General features: G+C 44.9%; 1 protein-coding gene across 4 annotated transcripts in view; it reads right to left on the bottom strand.

Annotated features, from left to right (window-relative positions):
• ATP6V1C2 (ATPase H+ transporting V1 subunit C2) overlaps positions 1-16,745 on the bottom strand; it is a 48,261-nt gene that overhangs the window by 23,782 nt on the left and 7,734 nt on the right. For all 4 annotated transcript variants that reach the window (XM_082641875.1, XM_082641877.1, XM_082641876.1 and 1 more), the window contains one exon: positions 2,267-2,352. In XM_082641875.1, coding sequence (XP_082498001.1) covers positions 2,267-2,352 — 86 coding nt within the window. The remainder of the gene's footprint in view (positions 1-2,266; positions 2,353-16,745) is intronic.

The raw sequence follows: 16,745 nt of genomic DNA, 5'->3' as shown, positions 1-16,745 counted from the left end.
CTAGCTCCCTGGATGCCCTGCAGAAGAAAAATATTTCCCCATCCGAATAATATCAGGAAAGCCTGAGCCAAACTGTCTCAAAGGTCTCTTGACTGCAGTACTTTTCAGAGCCTTTACTACACGTGCATGAGCGCTGCCCTAGCGTCCTTGAACTTTGTGTGCACAGGGCTGGGGTATGGGACCAGCTGTGGAGGCTTTAGTCTGGAAGTTGTGGGCACCCAACTCCCAGGAGGCCTAGAGATAATGAAACACATACGAACAAATGAAGCTGAATTTGCACCTCCTGAGAGGAGAAGCAGCGGCTCTTAGAGTCCTGCCATTTGGACTGGGAATGGATACAATGTAATAATAACATCTAATTTTAATTGACGTGAATTTTGAGTAGAATGTAAGCATTTTGATCATTATTGTAATGTGAGCTCAAATCCTAGAATCCTCAAGACCAGGTTTTTATGTAGAAAAGTAGCTCTAGGCCCTAAGTCCACGCTTCAGTCTTGGGCCCTGTGAGTTAGTTACCTGCTGGGAAGTAAGATCAGTTCATCAATTGAACAAAATAATTTTTTTGATTTGCCTCAGCAAAAAATCTCAGTGTAACTAACAGATTGCATTTGGGAAGGCATTTTGGTGACTTCTAATCTGTAAAGATTTGTATTCGTCCTAAGAGGATTTGCTGGCTTCAATTCCACCAGTCTGAGCAGGCTGGAGAAAAACCAAAGCAAATGACACCTTCTAACAGGGAAACCAGAAATGGCCTGTTTGAGCGTAGGGACTCTCCCAGGAGGGGCCTGAGAGAGGAAGGCTCCCTGTATGAGCGAACCCCATCAAGGCCATACAAAGCTAAGCCTGGCATTTAAGTTGTCAGGGTCCACAAAACAGCCAGCCCCCAAGAACAGGCAGGAGGATGCTAGGGAGAGCCGTCAAGGCAAGAAGCGAACCGCAAGCCAAAAGACGCTCAAGTTGATCTTGAGCTCCAGGGTCAAGCCATTCACCACTCCAGGAGGCATGCAGGGCCGCTGCTGGAGGCAAGGGAGATGCAAGGAAGAGTGGGGAGGGAAGAAACGGCTGCTATCTGTGTTGTATGGATATCGTGACCACGCTATGAGATTGTCACTTGAGGAATCCATCGTCACCTGGTCACTGTATCCCTACAACCAGACTGAGATTCCACCTTCCCGGGGACATGCGGGTGGCACACTGAGCACACACACGGCAAACAACGCACAACCTACTCTTTAAACATTTCATTTTTTCCTTCAAACCTGCAATGTAATGAGGTGGAGTTATTAGACTGCATTAGCATACGAAACTACGTTCAGATCTGGGAGTTCAAACAGTTCCATTTATCAGTTACAACAAGCGAAGAAAAGGCTTGCGAATGTTCCCAGGAGGGAATTCCCGGGCCGTTCAGTGGTTAGGACTCCATGCTTCCACTGCAGGGGGCACGAGTTCGATCCCTGGTCAGGGAGTTAAGACCCCGCATGCCACATGGCGGCCAAAAACAAGAAATGTTCCCCGAAGGGAAAAGACTTTAATTTACATGTAATAAATGATATAAATAAATATTAAATATAGAATGTATGTTCTCATTTTCAGTATACTTATGCATAGAGTCATAGGTTTAATTATCTCTACAGATGCTGAAACACCTAATTCTAAGGTTTCCAAAGCCTCAGAGTTTTTGTCTTGCACATTTTAAGTGCACTCAAATTGTTTGTACGCTAATTCATGGACCAAAACATCCTTGGAATCTAAAGATTTATCCTGTTCGCATAGGGAAGACAGAATGCCAAAGGCAAACATGCTACCCAGAGTGTTTTTGGTCAATCTCTCCTCTACCTACTGGGCACAACTAAAGAATTCAGTCTGAGGCGTTCCCAACAATGAAGGCATTTTTCAGCCTCCTTTGGGGAAAGGGATAAATCGGTTGGGCGGTGGGGATGGAATACTCCATGCGGGATAAAGTGGAGGCTGATAGACAAGGTGGGTGAGCCAACCAACCATTAAACCTCACTGAACCCATTTTCATTTCAAATTTCATTGAGCAGTTCAGCTACAGGTAAGAAATGCCAGATGCTTTAGAAATGAGACGGCAGGATTATAAGCTTGTAAACGGGCACGTCTTCCAAACAGCGGTGCCGATGTGTCCGTTTGGAGCCTCCATGGTGCCTGTATCATTTCAGCCGCTACTGTGTGACCACATCCGAGGCCACTGATGGACCAGAATGAGCTGGGAAAGCACCGTCATAAACGCACTTCAGGAACCTACCTCCATTGGCCAGAAGGTTCTCCTGGACCTTCCCCTTTGCATCTTCCATCACTTCCACCACACTCTGGGCCATTCTCTTTATGAGGCTTTGGGGAAAGAACAAAAAGCCAGTTAGAGTAGGAAACTGCCCGCAGAATACTCTCAACTCTGCTGGCGGGAAAAGGACCAGAGTCACCCTTTGGGAGAACAATCCGGCCATATGCATGAAGAGACGTAAAATGCTAACCAGTATTTAAACCAGTGTTTCCACTTCTGGGAAACTATCTTAAGGAAACAGGACAAACAGAAAAAGCCTTCTGAGTAAAAGATGTTCTTTGCAGTAACGTTGCTGACAGCGAAAAACTGGAAGCCACTGAAGGGTTTGACAATAGCGGATTGTTTAAGTGAAGGATGGTATACCCAGCTGAGGGGTTGTTAGCAGCCACTGAAAATAGGTTTACAAAGAATTTCTAATACCGTGGAACAAGGCGTGCATTATAATGTTACGTGGAGAAAAACCAAGATACAGACTTATACAGACAGTATGGCTGCAGCTATGTGAAGATGTTCTTCCTACTTTACATATTTTCTATTCTAATCCAGTATTACTTTTATAATTAGAAAATTAAAACTTTCTAAGTCTTCAGAAAACAGACTGAAGGCTCCAGAAAGTCTGAGAAAGGAAAGGGAAGTCTGAGACTTGGAGGCAGAAAGGGCTCAAGTTTACTGTGGCTCTGCCAAATGTATGACTCTGGCCAAATTTATTTAATCTCTTTGAGCCTCAGTTTTCTTTTCTGTAAAATGGGATGATACCCATTTTGCGGGATTGTTATAAATATTAATAGAACTAATCAGGCAGGAGTGTCTGGTGGCAAAGAGTGTCCACTCCTGGAGGCCCATCAGTTAGAAGTCCAGCTGGCAGCAGGCCAACCAGGATCAAAGTCTAAAAGCTCTGATGATCTACATCTTTGCCTCAGGCCCTCTCTCCTCATTCTCCTGGCTCCCAGGAGGGAGCAGGTGTTTGCAGGGAGGAGGATGAGGTCACTGAATTCCAAATGGAGAACATGGTTTTCTGCTGATGCAGGCACTGGCCGTGTGGCCACTCAGAGCGTGGAGCCCCGGGGCCTAGGGCCCGACACAGAAAACTGAGGCAGAGGGTACTGAAAGGCCCCAGATTAAAGAAAGAGAGGGAGAGAGGGAAAGACGGAGAGAGGGAAGGAAAAAGTGACAGAGCAGGCAGGGAGAGCAACTTGTTTTTGGATCTAACTCATGTATGTTCGTGACCATGAACTGAAAAATACAAGTATAAAGTAATTAATGGGCTTCCCTGGTGGCGCAGTGGTTGAGAGTCCGCCTGCCGATGCAGGGGCACAGGTTCGAGCCCTGGTCCGGGAAGATCCCACATGTCGCGGAGCAATTGAGCCCGTGCACCACAACTACTGAGCCCATGCGCCACAACTACTGAGCCTGTGCTCTAGAGCCTGCGAGCCACAACTACTGAGCCCACGTGCCACAACTACTGAAGCCCACGTGCCTAGAGCCCGTGCTCCGCAACAAGAGAAGTCACCGCAATGAGAAGCCCGAGCACTGCAATGAACAGTAGCCCCCGCTCGCCGTAACTAGAGAAAGCCTGCGTGCAGCAACAAAGACCCAATGCAGCCAAGAATAAATAAAATTAATTAATTAATTAATTTTAAAAAATGAACCACCACACTCTCCCACCCAAAAGGAAACACATGCTTTGCATTTTGGCATATTTCCAAGTACTTAACACTTCGTATTAAGTTGAGGTTCTCTTTTGTTTACCAAGTCCTCTATCACTGTTATTGAATCATCCAAAACTTCTCGAATTTTTGTGATGGTTAAGATCCCATTTTACAGATGGGAGACTGTGGCCCAGAGGAGTAATTTGCCTCCCAACTACCCAGTTTGTCTGTGGACCCCAAGGCTCTAGGCCACCTGGGCTCAAATCACAAATGTGTTGGCATTTCTTAGGATAGTAGTTCTGCATCTTACTAATGACAACTGGGGCAAGTTACCTAGCTAATCTCATTCTGTTTCCTTGGCAAAATGGGGGTGATGTTGCTCATCTCACAGAGTTTGGTGCAATGCATATCAAGAACCAGGCCCGGGCTTCCCTGGTGGCGCAGTGGTTGAGAGTCCGCCTGCCGATGCAGGGGACACGGGTTCGTGCCCCGGTCCGGGAAGACCCCACATGCCGTGGAGCGGCTGGGCCCATGAGCCATGGCCGCTGAGCCTGCGCGTCCAGAGCCTGTGCTCCACAACGGGAGAGGCCACAACAGTGAGAGGCCCACGTACTGCAAAAAAAAAAAAAAGAACCAGGCCCCCAGGAGCTTGGGGTAGGTACCTTCAGATGAGCTCCCAGCAGCCTGATGGAGGCGTCTGGGCTCTCTGCCCTCTGGCTCCCCAGTAGATTCAGATTCGATAGGAGACGGTGAGGGCAGGGGTAGGGGGTACAGATCTCTTTCCCTCCCAGTTCCAGTAACCTATCTCCCCTCATCTCCTATAGCCTAGGGGTGTGGCAACCTCTCTGAGTCTACCTGGGTTCCTGTACCCTTCCTTGTGCTTCTCAACAGCCCTCATACAACTATATATGCTCCTTTATGAATAAACCTTTCTCAAATCATCCTAATTGGAGTGTATCTTCTGTTATTTGTTAGAACCCTGACCCTATAAATTCATTCGTTCATTCACTCATTCATTTAGCAAATTCCAGACATTAATCAACTGTGTGCCAAGCACGATGAGAGTGCTGTGAACCTAGATGCTATGCACAGAGCAGCCCCTGCTCTGAGAGCTTCTTTCTAATGCTGTCAAGGGATCCTCTTTATCATTATTATAGTGACACATGCAGGTGGCTGTCTCTTATTACCATATCCTCTGTCATATTCCGAGTAATTTCTTTACATGAAGGAAGTAGTAACTGCAGCCCCAATGGCAATGCCTGAAGCACAGCAGCTGTTCAGGAAATGTTTGCTGAATGAATAAACGAATGTCATAGCACCTAAATAACACACATGCTTCCTTCCTAATCGGCCTAAAAGCAGAACTCCCTCGTCATTCTGTTAATGACTCTTTGCTGTTCCCAATTCTAGCCTCCAAGAAATGTGTAACTATAACAAGCATGGCGGCACACCTGCCCCTAGGTGTGTACACCACCACGGAACATCTCAGAATAGCACGGTCTGACGAAGCTTAATTGCTGGAAAAATTGCTTGTTGCACATAACAAAAATTCCCTGACTTACTGTGATCATTAACTACAGTCATCCGTGAATTGTGGTATGACAAAATCAGAACATTTTTCTCATTGAAAGGAATCTAAGGGTCTAGACACTGTTTTAAATTTACTTTTTTCCCTTTACAGTTCATTGTGAAAACCTTTGCATGTCACGGTAGAGCTTCCTCATTCCTTTCATTGACTGCATAGCATTTCATTGCAAGGTTGTATCATAACTAATTCTCTCGACTGAACATTTGGGTTGTTTACGCTTTGAATGATTTTGCAACAAAACGCATATTTTGCCCATTTGTGCAGACACATATGTAGGATAACTTGCAGAGGAGTAACTACTGGAATACAGGGTGTGAGCATTTGCAATTTTAACAGATAAGGCCAAATTATCCGCCAAGTGTACAGAGCCAATGTACCCTCCCACCAACAATGGATGAGAGTGCCTGCCTCCTAAATCCTCGCCAACGTGATGGATTATGGATCTTTTTAATCCCTGCCAATCTGATAGCTGAAAAGTTCTATCTCACTGGTGCTCCGACTTGCATCTGTTTGATCATCGATGAGGCTGGACATCTTTTGATAGGTTTATTAGACTCTACCGATGGCTATGTTCTTCTGGTAATAGAGTGTTCATATCTTTCACTGGTTTCTCAACATTTTTTTTTTTTTTAAAAACAGATTTTTGTAAGGGCTCTTAGGTGTTTTGGGGACTCAATTCTTGAGATGCTCTTTTGAGCTAGGTAACATCCCCACTCAGAAGATGAAAAAATTAAGACTTAAAGAGCTAAAAGTCACCCTACAGTGAGTTATAAGTGTCAGAGCAGAAGTTGAGCCCAGATCTACATGACTCCAAAGCCATGCTCTTCAGTGCTTGTCTAAACTAAACTCTGGCTCCCTCCTCTAACACAAAAGCTTATACTAACCCACAAGGGAAGATATAGAAATCATATTTTTAATTAAAAAAGCAAACTGCAGATGGTGTGTAACCTTGATTGGGGTTTGGTTACACTGAGGCACCCAACAAAATTCATCAACCTGTTCATTCAAGATGTACACATTTCACTGTATGTACATTTTACCTCATTAAAAAAATTTTTTGATGGCCAACAGGCATATGAAAACATGCTCAATATCACTAATTATTTGAGAATTGCAAATCAAAACTACAATGAGGTATCACCTCACACCGGTCAGAATGACCATCATGAAAAAGTCTACAAATAATAAATGCTGGAGAGGGTGTGGAGAAAAAGGAAACCTCCTACACTGTTGGTGGAAATGTAAATTGATACAGCCACTGTGCAGAACAGTATGGAGGTTCCTTAAAAAACTAAAAATAGAACTACCATAAAATAGAACTACCAGCAATCCCACTACTGGGCATATATCCAGAGAAAACTCTAGTTAGAAAAGATACATTCACCCCATTGTTCATAGCAGCACTGTGTACCATAGCCAAAACATGGAAACAAACCCAAATGTCCATCGACAGGTGAGTGAATAAAGAAGATATGGTACATATATACAATGGAATATTACTCAGCCATGAAAAAGAATGAAATAATGCCTTTTGCAGCAACATGGATGGACCTAGAGATTATCATATTAAGTGAAGCAAGTCAGATAGAGAAAGACTTGTATGTGAAATCTTAAAAAATGATACAAATGAACTTATTTACGAAACAGAAACTGACTCTCAGACATAGAAAACGAACTTATGGTTACCAAAGGGGACAATGGGGTGGGGAGGGGAAAGATAAATTAGGAGTTTGGGATTAATATACACTTACTACTATACATAAAATAGATAAACAACATGGGCCTACTGTATAACACAGGGAACTATATTCAATATCTTATTGAATAACCTATAATCACCATTATAATAACCTATAATGGAAAAGAATCTGAAAAAGAATATATATATATATATATATATATATATATATATATATATCAGAAACAGACAAATATTTCCACCTTTAGAGGAATGCCACTCAGTTAAGTAACCCCACCCCCTGCCACCGTCACTCAGAACGGAACTGGTTCTGGCTAGGTTGGCTTTGTGCAGCTCAACTTGCCCACAACACAGCATAGAAATTCTTGCTCCTCTCCAAAAAGCCAACCTGCCGGGACTTCCCTGGTGCTCCAGTGGTTAGGACTCTGTGCTTCCACTGAAGGGGGCATGGGTTCGATCCCTGGTTGGGGAACTAAGATCCCACATGCCGCCACCAAAATAAAAATTTTTAAAAAGCCAGCCTACCCCTAGAGAAAATTTGCCCCCTAGTGGAACGTGGAGGAGAGGAAGGCTACTTGTTCTGAAGTGGTACTGAAATGCTCTGGTGTCTTTTAGGAATAACCGGGCAGTTAGTCCCCTAAGCATCAGCACACATTTGTCTACGTTCTGGAAAGTTTGCCAAAAGTCAACCCACCAAGCAGCCCGGTCACCACGCCCAATGGCAGGGGCCCCAGGGCTCACAGGTGAAGGGTGCCACCAGAGTGGTACCACCCGCAGCCTTCCCAGGGGATGGAGGGGTCAAGGTCAGAAATGGCAGATCACAAAATGGGATGACAGGTGACTCAGGAACACCCGAAAGTGTGCTTGCTCATGCTGGTGAGCCAAGAAATCCACATTCACACAATCATACATCATTTTCATTTTGCCAGGGACATGAACAACGTTTTTTAAAGGCACTGAATCGATGAGGGTCTGATGAAACAGCACGTTCTTGCAACCTCGTTGGAAAACGATTTAGCAATGCGTACAAGCAACTTTAAATATTTCTACATCCCTTGAACCTGTAATTTCACTTTCGGAAGTGCAACTTCAGGAGGTAACCAAAAATGAAGACAAAGATTTATGCTAAGATGCTAATTAGGGTGTTAATTATAGTAGAATCATCTGTGTTTTATTACCATAAAAAATAAAACGAAACAAGCCCCCACCCCGGCCATTAAAAAATCTTTAGCATTACTTTAGAGCCATGGAAGTATGACCATAACATAATGTGCCCACCCAGAATCATCGTATGGGGTCACAGTTGGAAGGGCCTTCAGGGACCAAGGCAAGGTGGGGACTTGCCTGAGGTCACACAGCTCCTTGGGGGCTGACCAGGACCAAAACTAGGCCTCTAGGACAGCTTGGTGTCCCTTGGGAGGGGACGGCAATGGGTAGCCTTTGGGGATGATGACACCATTCTAGAATTAGGTAGTGGCAATGGCTGGGCTACTTTGTAAATATACTAGAGACAAATGAATTTTATACATTAAGGGGATGAATACTGCAGTGTTGAATTATATCTCAATTTTATAAAAAAAATGTCTCAGCCTTTTTGCTGGCTTCGAGGGTGGAGACCCAGCGTGGAGAATGTCAAGGACTGGTCTGGTCATTTATGCTGGATGTCGCCACCTCCCCCAAAGCTCCTTGGCTCCACGCCCTTTTTTCCCATCACCACTATATTTTACAGTGACCAGAAATCTGTCCAGGCCCTGCCCTGGGTCGCTGTCCTAGGCAGGTCATGCCATTTTTGTCCAGGTTTCCCTCAACAGCCTCCTCTGTGCTTTCCTTGCCTCTCCCAGTCTGGCTTCCTCCTGCCCCTCCCTCGCATGGCAGCCAGAGGGATCTCTAAAAATACACATCTCAGCATGCCATCAGTATTGCTTCTACTCTAGCATTGGTTTCCCAAGAAGTTCAAATAGTGACGTTCCAACTCCTTAGCAGAGTTTACAAGGAACACCCCTCCCTGTCCGGCCTCCTCTTTCTCCACCCTCTTCCCCTTTCCTTGCCCTTCCCAGGCCAGCCTTCTGAAGCTACCTGGATGCTACTCACCCTTTATAACAACCCAAGTGCCCCCTCCTCAAGGCAACTCAACCCTAACAAATATTGTACAACAGAGCGTTGGAGAACACCTCCACCCACAACACGTTGCTTCCTCTGCTGCACACCTGAAACTAACACAACATTGCAAATCAACTGTACCTCAAAAAAAAAAAAAAAAAAGAACTACCATTAAAAAAAAAAATCATTGCTTCCCGCACTCAGCAAAAACACACTGTATCCGTTATGCACCAGGCGATGTTATGGGAAACGGCAGTGAACAAACAGACCACAGTTGTTGCCCTCAGGGGGCTTACACCAGGACTCTCCCTCCATCATATAAATTATCACACTGCTGAAGTGCTGGTTTCCTCATCTGGTCACCACTAAACAAACAGATCTCGGAAACTTTATTAATTGAGCTATCATCAGCTCAAGCAAACATATAGTGGCTCCTAGAAAACACACAGACGCTCAGCAAATCCTGGCTGGCTCGCTGGATAAGCGCGATGTGAAGCAAGAAATCAGCCCAATGCTCCTCAGAGCCACCATGGTCCCCAGTCTTTCCTGCTTCACTCACGCGCCACCGACAGGATCCAGACGTTTGCTTTACTCTGCTGCCTCATCGCCCAGAATGCGAACTTTTCAAAGAATGGGCATTTCTTTAAAAAAAAAAAAATCAGTAGCCCTTATGTCTACAAAATAGTAGTACTCAATGCAGCTGTAATATCAAGCTTAGTCCATGGCAAGAGGGCCGTGCCCTGGGACCCCGTGCTTTAGAGGGTCCTAATCTGGCCCTCATCTAAGCCACTACCATCCCACGGGGTCAGGAAGCAATGCAAAGGTCTGAGGGTCAAAGGGGAGGTATGCAATCACACTTCAGGTATCAGGAGCCTAGCTGCCTCAAGGAACAGGTATTTACCCAAGAGAAATGAAAGCTATGTCAGTACAAAAACGGTACATGGACATTCATAACAACTTAAATAGTCCAAAACTGGAAACCATCTAAATGTCCTCTAATGGGTGAATAAATTGTGGCTTACCCATAAAACGGAATACTACTCGGCAGTAAAAAAAAAAAAGACTATTAATATACACACCACAACATCGATAAATCTCAAATAATGATACAGAATGGAAAAACCAAACCAAAAAAGTACATATTATATCATTCCATTTATATAAAAGTACTAGGACTTCCCTGGTGGCTCAGTGGTTAAGAATCTGCCTGCCAATGCAGGGGACACGGGTTCGAGCCCTGGTCCGGGAAGATCCCACATGCCGCGAAGTGGCTGGGCCCGTGAGCCATGGCCGCTGAGCCTGCGCATCCAGAGCCTGTGCTCCACAACGGGGAGAGGCCACAACAGTGAGAGGCCCGCGTACCGAAAAAAAAAAAAAAAAAAGCCTACACTACACTGAGGTACCATTTCTTACCTATCAGGTTCATAACCCCCCCCCAAATTTGACAGCATACTTGATTAGAAAGATTGTAGGAAAACGGGGACTCCTTAATTTCATTGCTAGTGGAAATGCAAAATGGTCAGAGAAATCTGACAACATCCATTAAAATTACAAAGGCATATGACCCCGGGATCCAGCAATTTGCTTCTGAGAATTCATCCTGCAGGTACACCTGCACAATTATATGTGCAAAGGAATGGTGCTGGAGCAAGATTACACCCTGTAGCACTGTTGGTAACGGCCCCCTTCCCCATAAAAGTAAATAAGCCAAGTGTCCACTTCTAGGGCTGGTTAATAAACTATGATACCTCCCCCATGTGGGACGCAAGGTAGCTTAAAACCAAGAAGGCTCTCTATGTACTGACGGGGAAAATCTCCCAGGATATATTGTTAAGTGAAAAAGAAGCAAGATGCTAAACATGTGAATTACTACTTCGTATTTGAAAAGGGGAGAAATAAAAATCTATGCTGGAATTTGCCTGTATTTGCATAAAGAAGGACCAGAAATGTATTCAAGCAGCTTCCTAAGTGGGGGCTGAGGAGGGAGTTGGATGGGGAGAGGATAAGGGAAACTTCTCATGTGGAGCCTTTTATATTGTTTTTATCTTTGATGCATGTGAATGTATTAGCTGTTCACAAACAAACAAACAAAAAACCACACACACACACACACACACACACACAAACAAGTACAAAAAACTTTGTTGTAAGTTTTTAAATATACATTTAGAATCCCTGGCCTTAAGACGTACTTCCTAGAAGTACGTTAGGATCCAGTGGGCTAAATAGCTGTGTAACTGCTATTACTAACACCGGTCCTCAAAGTCGGAAGCCCACCTGCCTCAGGATCACCCAGAGGTCCCGTTTAAAATGCAGATTCCTAGGCCCTGCCCCAACCGGACCCCATCAGCATCCCTGGAGGTGGTGCCCCAGGACCTGTAATTTTTTTAAGTTCCCCAGGAGATGGTACAGGTGCTAGAAGAGGAGGTCCACTGCTGTGAGATGGACGTGTACCCAGTAAATATGAATTCAGCGCACACTCTGAGCCAGGCACTGCTCTAGGAGCTGTGCACAGAAATACTGTCCCTGTTTCCTTGGGGCATATATTCTACAAGAGACACACAAAGACAAACAAGGAGAGTGTTAAACAGTGGTGTGTGGAAGGCAGAGAATTAAAACAGGGTGACCTAGAGGGGCTCGGCTGGCTGCTAGTCCACAGAAGGCCTCTGGAGGGGGTGACATTCCAACTGAGATGGGATGACGACAGGGGGCCCACCCTTCGAAGGTGAGGTGGCAGGTGGGGGGCCTGGGTCAGGAGTTCGGTGCAAAAATACAGAATGAGAAGAAGGTGGTTTGGATGAAGGCAGGGAAGTGGACGGAAACGGGACAGGTTTGGCAGGCGGAGGCCACCGGGCTCAGTCCTCACTGGGGTCTCAAGTGGAAGGTCAGGAAGGAGGGGCCCAGACCATTTGCTTGGCGCCTGGGCCCCGGGAGCCTTTGACTGAGGTGGGTAAGACCATGTAAGAGGAGAATGGAAACATATAAGCTGTCCGTTGAGAATGATACTAACTTCGGACATAAAGCCAATGCCAAAAAAGAACCATTTAAAGCTGCCCCTTAAGCCTCTGAAAATAAGTCTATGTGGCTGCCATCTATGTAAGGCGTGAAGGGTGCTGTGTGGACAGGACTGGGCTGAGGTCTGGAGAACAGTAGAGCCGTGGCTCCCAGGAGCTGATCCACGTCTAAAATGGAAGGGGGGACTTCCCTGGTGGTCCAGTGGTAAAGAATCCACCTTCCAATTCAGCGGACGCGTGTTTGATCCCTGGTCGGGGAGCTAAGATCCCACGTGCCGCAGGGCAACTAAGCCTGCGCACCACAACTACTGAGCTCATGCGCCTCAACTAGAGAAGAGAAAACCCGCACGCCACAGCTAGAGAGAAGCCCGCGGGCCGCAACAAGATCTGACACAGCCAAAAAAATAAAGATAATAAATAAATAAAAAGGAGGGGCCCGATACTAAATTTAGCCTCCAAAGAATCACTCTGAGTTTCACAATGTTGCCTGAGGCTGGCGCTGGCCTGTTGCCTCCTGCACAGAAATCAACACCCCCTCCTTCCCTGCAGGTGGGACTTCTGCTTTGGTGATAACTGCTGGAGCTGGTTGGGGGCTGTCAAAGCAGAGACTATCCCAGCAGGGCTTGAAGGAGGGGATGAAAGCAGGGCAGGCGGGAAAGAAGTTAACCGCCACCTGCCAGAAAGGGAGAGAAGCAGGGGGACCAGTGAAGGCCTGACACACACCAGCTATGACCCTGCACAGTGACTTAACTCTGAGAACATCAATCTTCTCATCTAGAACGTGGAGATATTCACCCAGTTCCTGGGACTGTGGTGAAGATCTCATGAGGAAACAGAGAAATGGAAGGCGCCTAATACAGTGCCTGGCATACAACGGGTTATCAAAGAATAGCCCCTAGCAAAACAGGGACGTGACAACCAGCAGGTGGTGTGGACTCAAGACAGGGAACAATATAACAGAGACTCTAGAGAACATCCAGGGGCGACCCTCAGTGAAGTCATAACTGTCACAGACCTTTATGATCCAGCAGTAAGAGCAGCAAAGTGCATCAAGATTAGAAACATGGACCCAGCAGATATGAAAGTCATTGATACTGTGGGCCCAACAGACATATATCAACTCTATACAATGAAAACAAGAGACCACACCCATCTCAGGCACCCATGCAACACTCAGAAAAAGCAGCAAAGAAAACTTCAAATTCCCAAAGGTAGAAATAGCACTTATTTTATTCTCTAACAACAAAGCAATAGAATTAGAAGTGAAAAACGAAAACAGAAACAACAAAAAAACTCAACAGCCCAGAAATTTAAAAAAGCATTTAAGGGCTTCCCTGGTGGTGCAGTGGTTGAGAGTCTGCCTGCCGATGCAGGGGACACGGGTTCGTGCCCCGGTCAGGGAAGATCCCACATGCCGTGGAGCGGCTGGGCCCATGAGCCATGGCCGCTGAGCCTGCGCATCCGGAGCCTGTGCTCCGCAACGGGAGAGGCCACAACAGTGAGAGGCCCGCGTACCGCAAAAAAAAAAAAAAAAAAAGAATGAGGACTCTGGCAGAAACTAACACACCATTGTAAAGCAATTATACCCAATAAAGATGTTAAAAAAAAATCAAAGGGTTACATTTCAGGAGACAAAGCTTGAGCTAGAATAAAGGAATGAGATTCAAAAAGAATAAAAGAAAAAAGAATGAGGACTCTGCAGCCAGACTCCCTGGCCTCTAACTTTAGCTTCATCAGTTATTGAAATCTCTGGGCTGTCACAGAATAGGCATTCAATAAATGTTAACTATCACTATGTTATGATAACATTATTATTATTATTTATTATAATTTTTTTTTTGCGGTACGCGGGCCTCTCACTGTTGTGGCCTCTCTCGCTGCGGAGCACAGGCTCTGGATGCACAGGCTCAGCGGCCATGGCTCACGGGCCCAGCCGCTCCATGGCATGTGGGATCTTCCCGGACCGGGGCACGAACCCGTGTCCCCTGCATCGGCAGGTGGACTCTCAACCACTGCGCCACCAGGGAGGCCCCTGTTATGATAACATTACGATGTTAGTATTGCTGTTGTTCATGATTACTGATGCAAAATCTTACAACCTTAGCAAACAGAGTTCAACATCCCCAATAGGGTTTCTCCTTGGAATGCAAGGATGATTCAATAATTATGATATCTATTAATAAATATACCATATTAAGGTCAAGGAAAAAGAAAGAAACAACATAGGACCAATTCGTTATATGCCACAAAAGGAATCTGAAAACAATTACAATACTTATTCCAGATAAACTTACTAAAACAGAAACAGATACTTCCTTAGCATGATAATAGTATATTTAAAAACAAGAGCTCAATGATATTTAATGGTGAGCCACTAAAATCATCCGAATTAAAGGCAGGAACAAGAATACCATGTCCACTACCATCACTGAGAACTTAAACATTTTTCTGGGCTACTACCCTCTGCAATTAAGCAAGAAAACAAAATGAGAGAAAAGCAGGGAAAACTGTCATTTACAGACAATATGATCACATGCCTAAAAACCTTAGAAAATAAGCTGAAAAATCATTAGAAACAACAAGGAAATTCCGTAAGTTGTCACGTCGTTAAGTTAATGTGAAAAATCCCTATTTACAAACAATAAGCATTTAAAGAAAAGATCTCATTTACAATAGCAACAAAATAAAAACTGTAACACTTGGGAAAAAATAAGATATTTTGCAGGACCTTCTGAATAGACCATTAAAGCTTTACCAGAGGAACAAAGAAAAAGAACTAAGTCAATTGAAAGATGAACGGTGCTCATGGAAACACTCAAAGTTTTAAGAATGTTAATCTCCACTAATTTCAGTGCAATCCGAAATGAATCCTGAATAGGATCTTTGCAAATCTGTTTGTGCTAAGTAGATATCTCAAAATAAAATTTGTAAATATTGGGTTGGATCATGAATGTGCATGTGTGTGTGTGTGTGTGTGTGTGTGTGTTTCATTTTGTCTTTTTTCACCAGGGAAGAAATCACACAAAACCCTAATAATGGCTACCTATGGGGAGAGCGACTGGGGTGAAAGTGGAACTTTCAATTTTCTTTTTGTACCTTTTTATACCATTTGATTTTTTTAAATGTGTAAATATATTACTTTTTAAAAGTGTCAACAATAATTATCTGAGCAATGAATAAAACACAAGTAAGACACCTTTCAAGGTCTGTATTAAAAAATACTATTAAGCGTCCTGTTGGCTCTGGTGGGAGCCACTGAGAGGAAGGGTAGGCACAGATGGACACATGGGTGAATTAGTGAATCTGGTTCAAGGGTCTATTCCCCCTCCACTGCCCCCAGCCCACCCAGCTCTTTCTAGGAAGTTCTCTCTGGGCATGTTTCCTCATCTAGAACATGAAGGAGTTCGATTAGATCTCTAAGGACCCGTTCAGCTCTAATATTCCAGGATTCTTTCTTCCGTTCATTCATTTGGCTGGTCTTCTGGAGCTTACAGTCTAGCTGGGAAGACAGACAGTCACCAAACGATCCCATAGGAACATGTACAAGGCCACCATGGAGGGTGCTATGAAGAAGCGGGCACACTCAGTTGTCCTAGGAGAGGGTCCATCAGCAAGTCCGCAGGCAGGGGGTGTGGGTGAGTGGAGAGTCTGGGGGAGCTGAACAGGATTAGCAGGTGATAACAGGGGCGAGTGGGGTATAGGGAAAATTAGTCATTCCAGAGAGCAGGAGGTCAGCGCACACACAGCGGGACTACCAAGCAGCCCTGAGGACTCACAGCACACATAAACAGGCATTCGACTGACATTTCTCCAGTGACTCTAAACTGCGTCAATGCAGGTAATCTCATCCTGATGTTCTTGCAGTGACAGAGAAGAGAAGCTTGGGTAATTTTTTTTTAATTATAGTTTTGCTTCTCTTTAGAATGCCCTTAGAAGAACCGACTTCCTAGGACTTGCATCACTAAGCAGACAGCCACACTTGGATATGGAATCTTTGATCGGCCAACCCTCAGTCAACTTCACGGAGCCACGTGGATAAAGAAAAGCCACCAGCTATTCCGCAAGCCAGGTAATGCACTCAGGGGCAGCTGACGGTCGCCAAAGTACCAGAGAAACTCATGAGGTGCCTCTGACAGCCCAAGCGCCAGTGAAATGTAATATTTTAACCAGCACTGAAAACAGGCTAAGATACTGGGAAGGACGCAAATGTAGAAGAGAGAAAAAAAAAGGGAGGGAGGGCTCTTCTAAAGGTAAAATCATTTGGTTTCTCAAAAGTTCCTTAATTACAGTGCAAATACAGAGTAAATTACCAAAGACAGCATGGGGGAATAAATCAAAAACAAAAGGAAGGCTCCAGTAAGCAAAAGCTGCCTTCCAGCTATGTGGAAAAACA

The sequence above is a fragment of the Mesoplodon mirus genome (genome assembly GCF_964341445.2).
Source record: "Mesoplodon mirus genome assembly, chromosome: 14".
Lineage (NCBI taxonomy): Eukaryota > Metazoa > Chordata > Mammalia > Artiodactyla > Ziphiidae > Mesoplodon > Mesoplodon mirus.
Note: the sequence above shows the minus strand (reverse complement) of the source record. Positions and strands in the feature narration are given on the sequence as shown.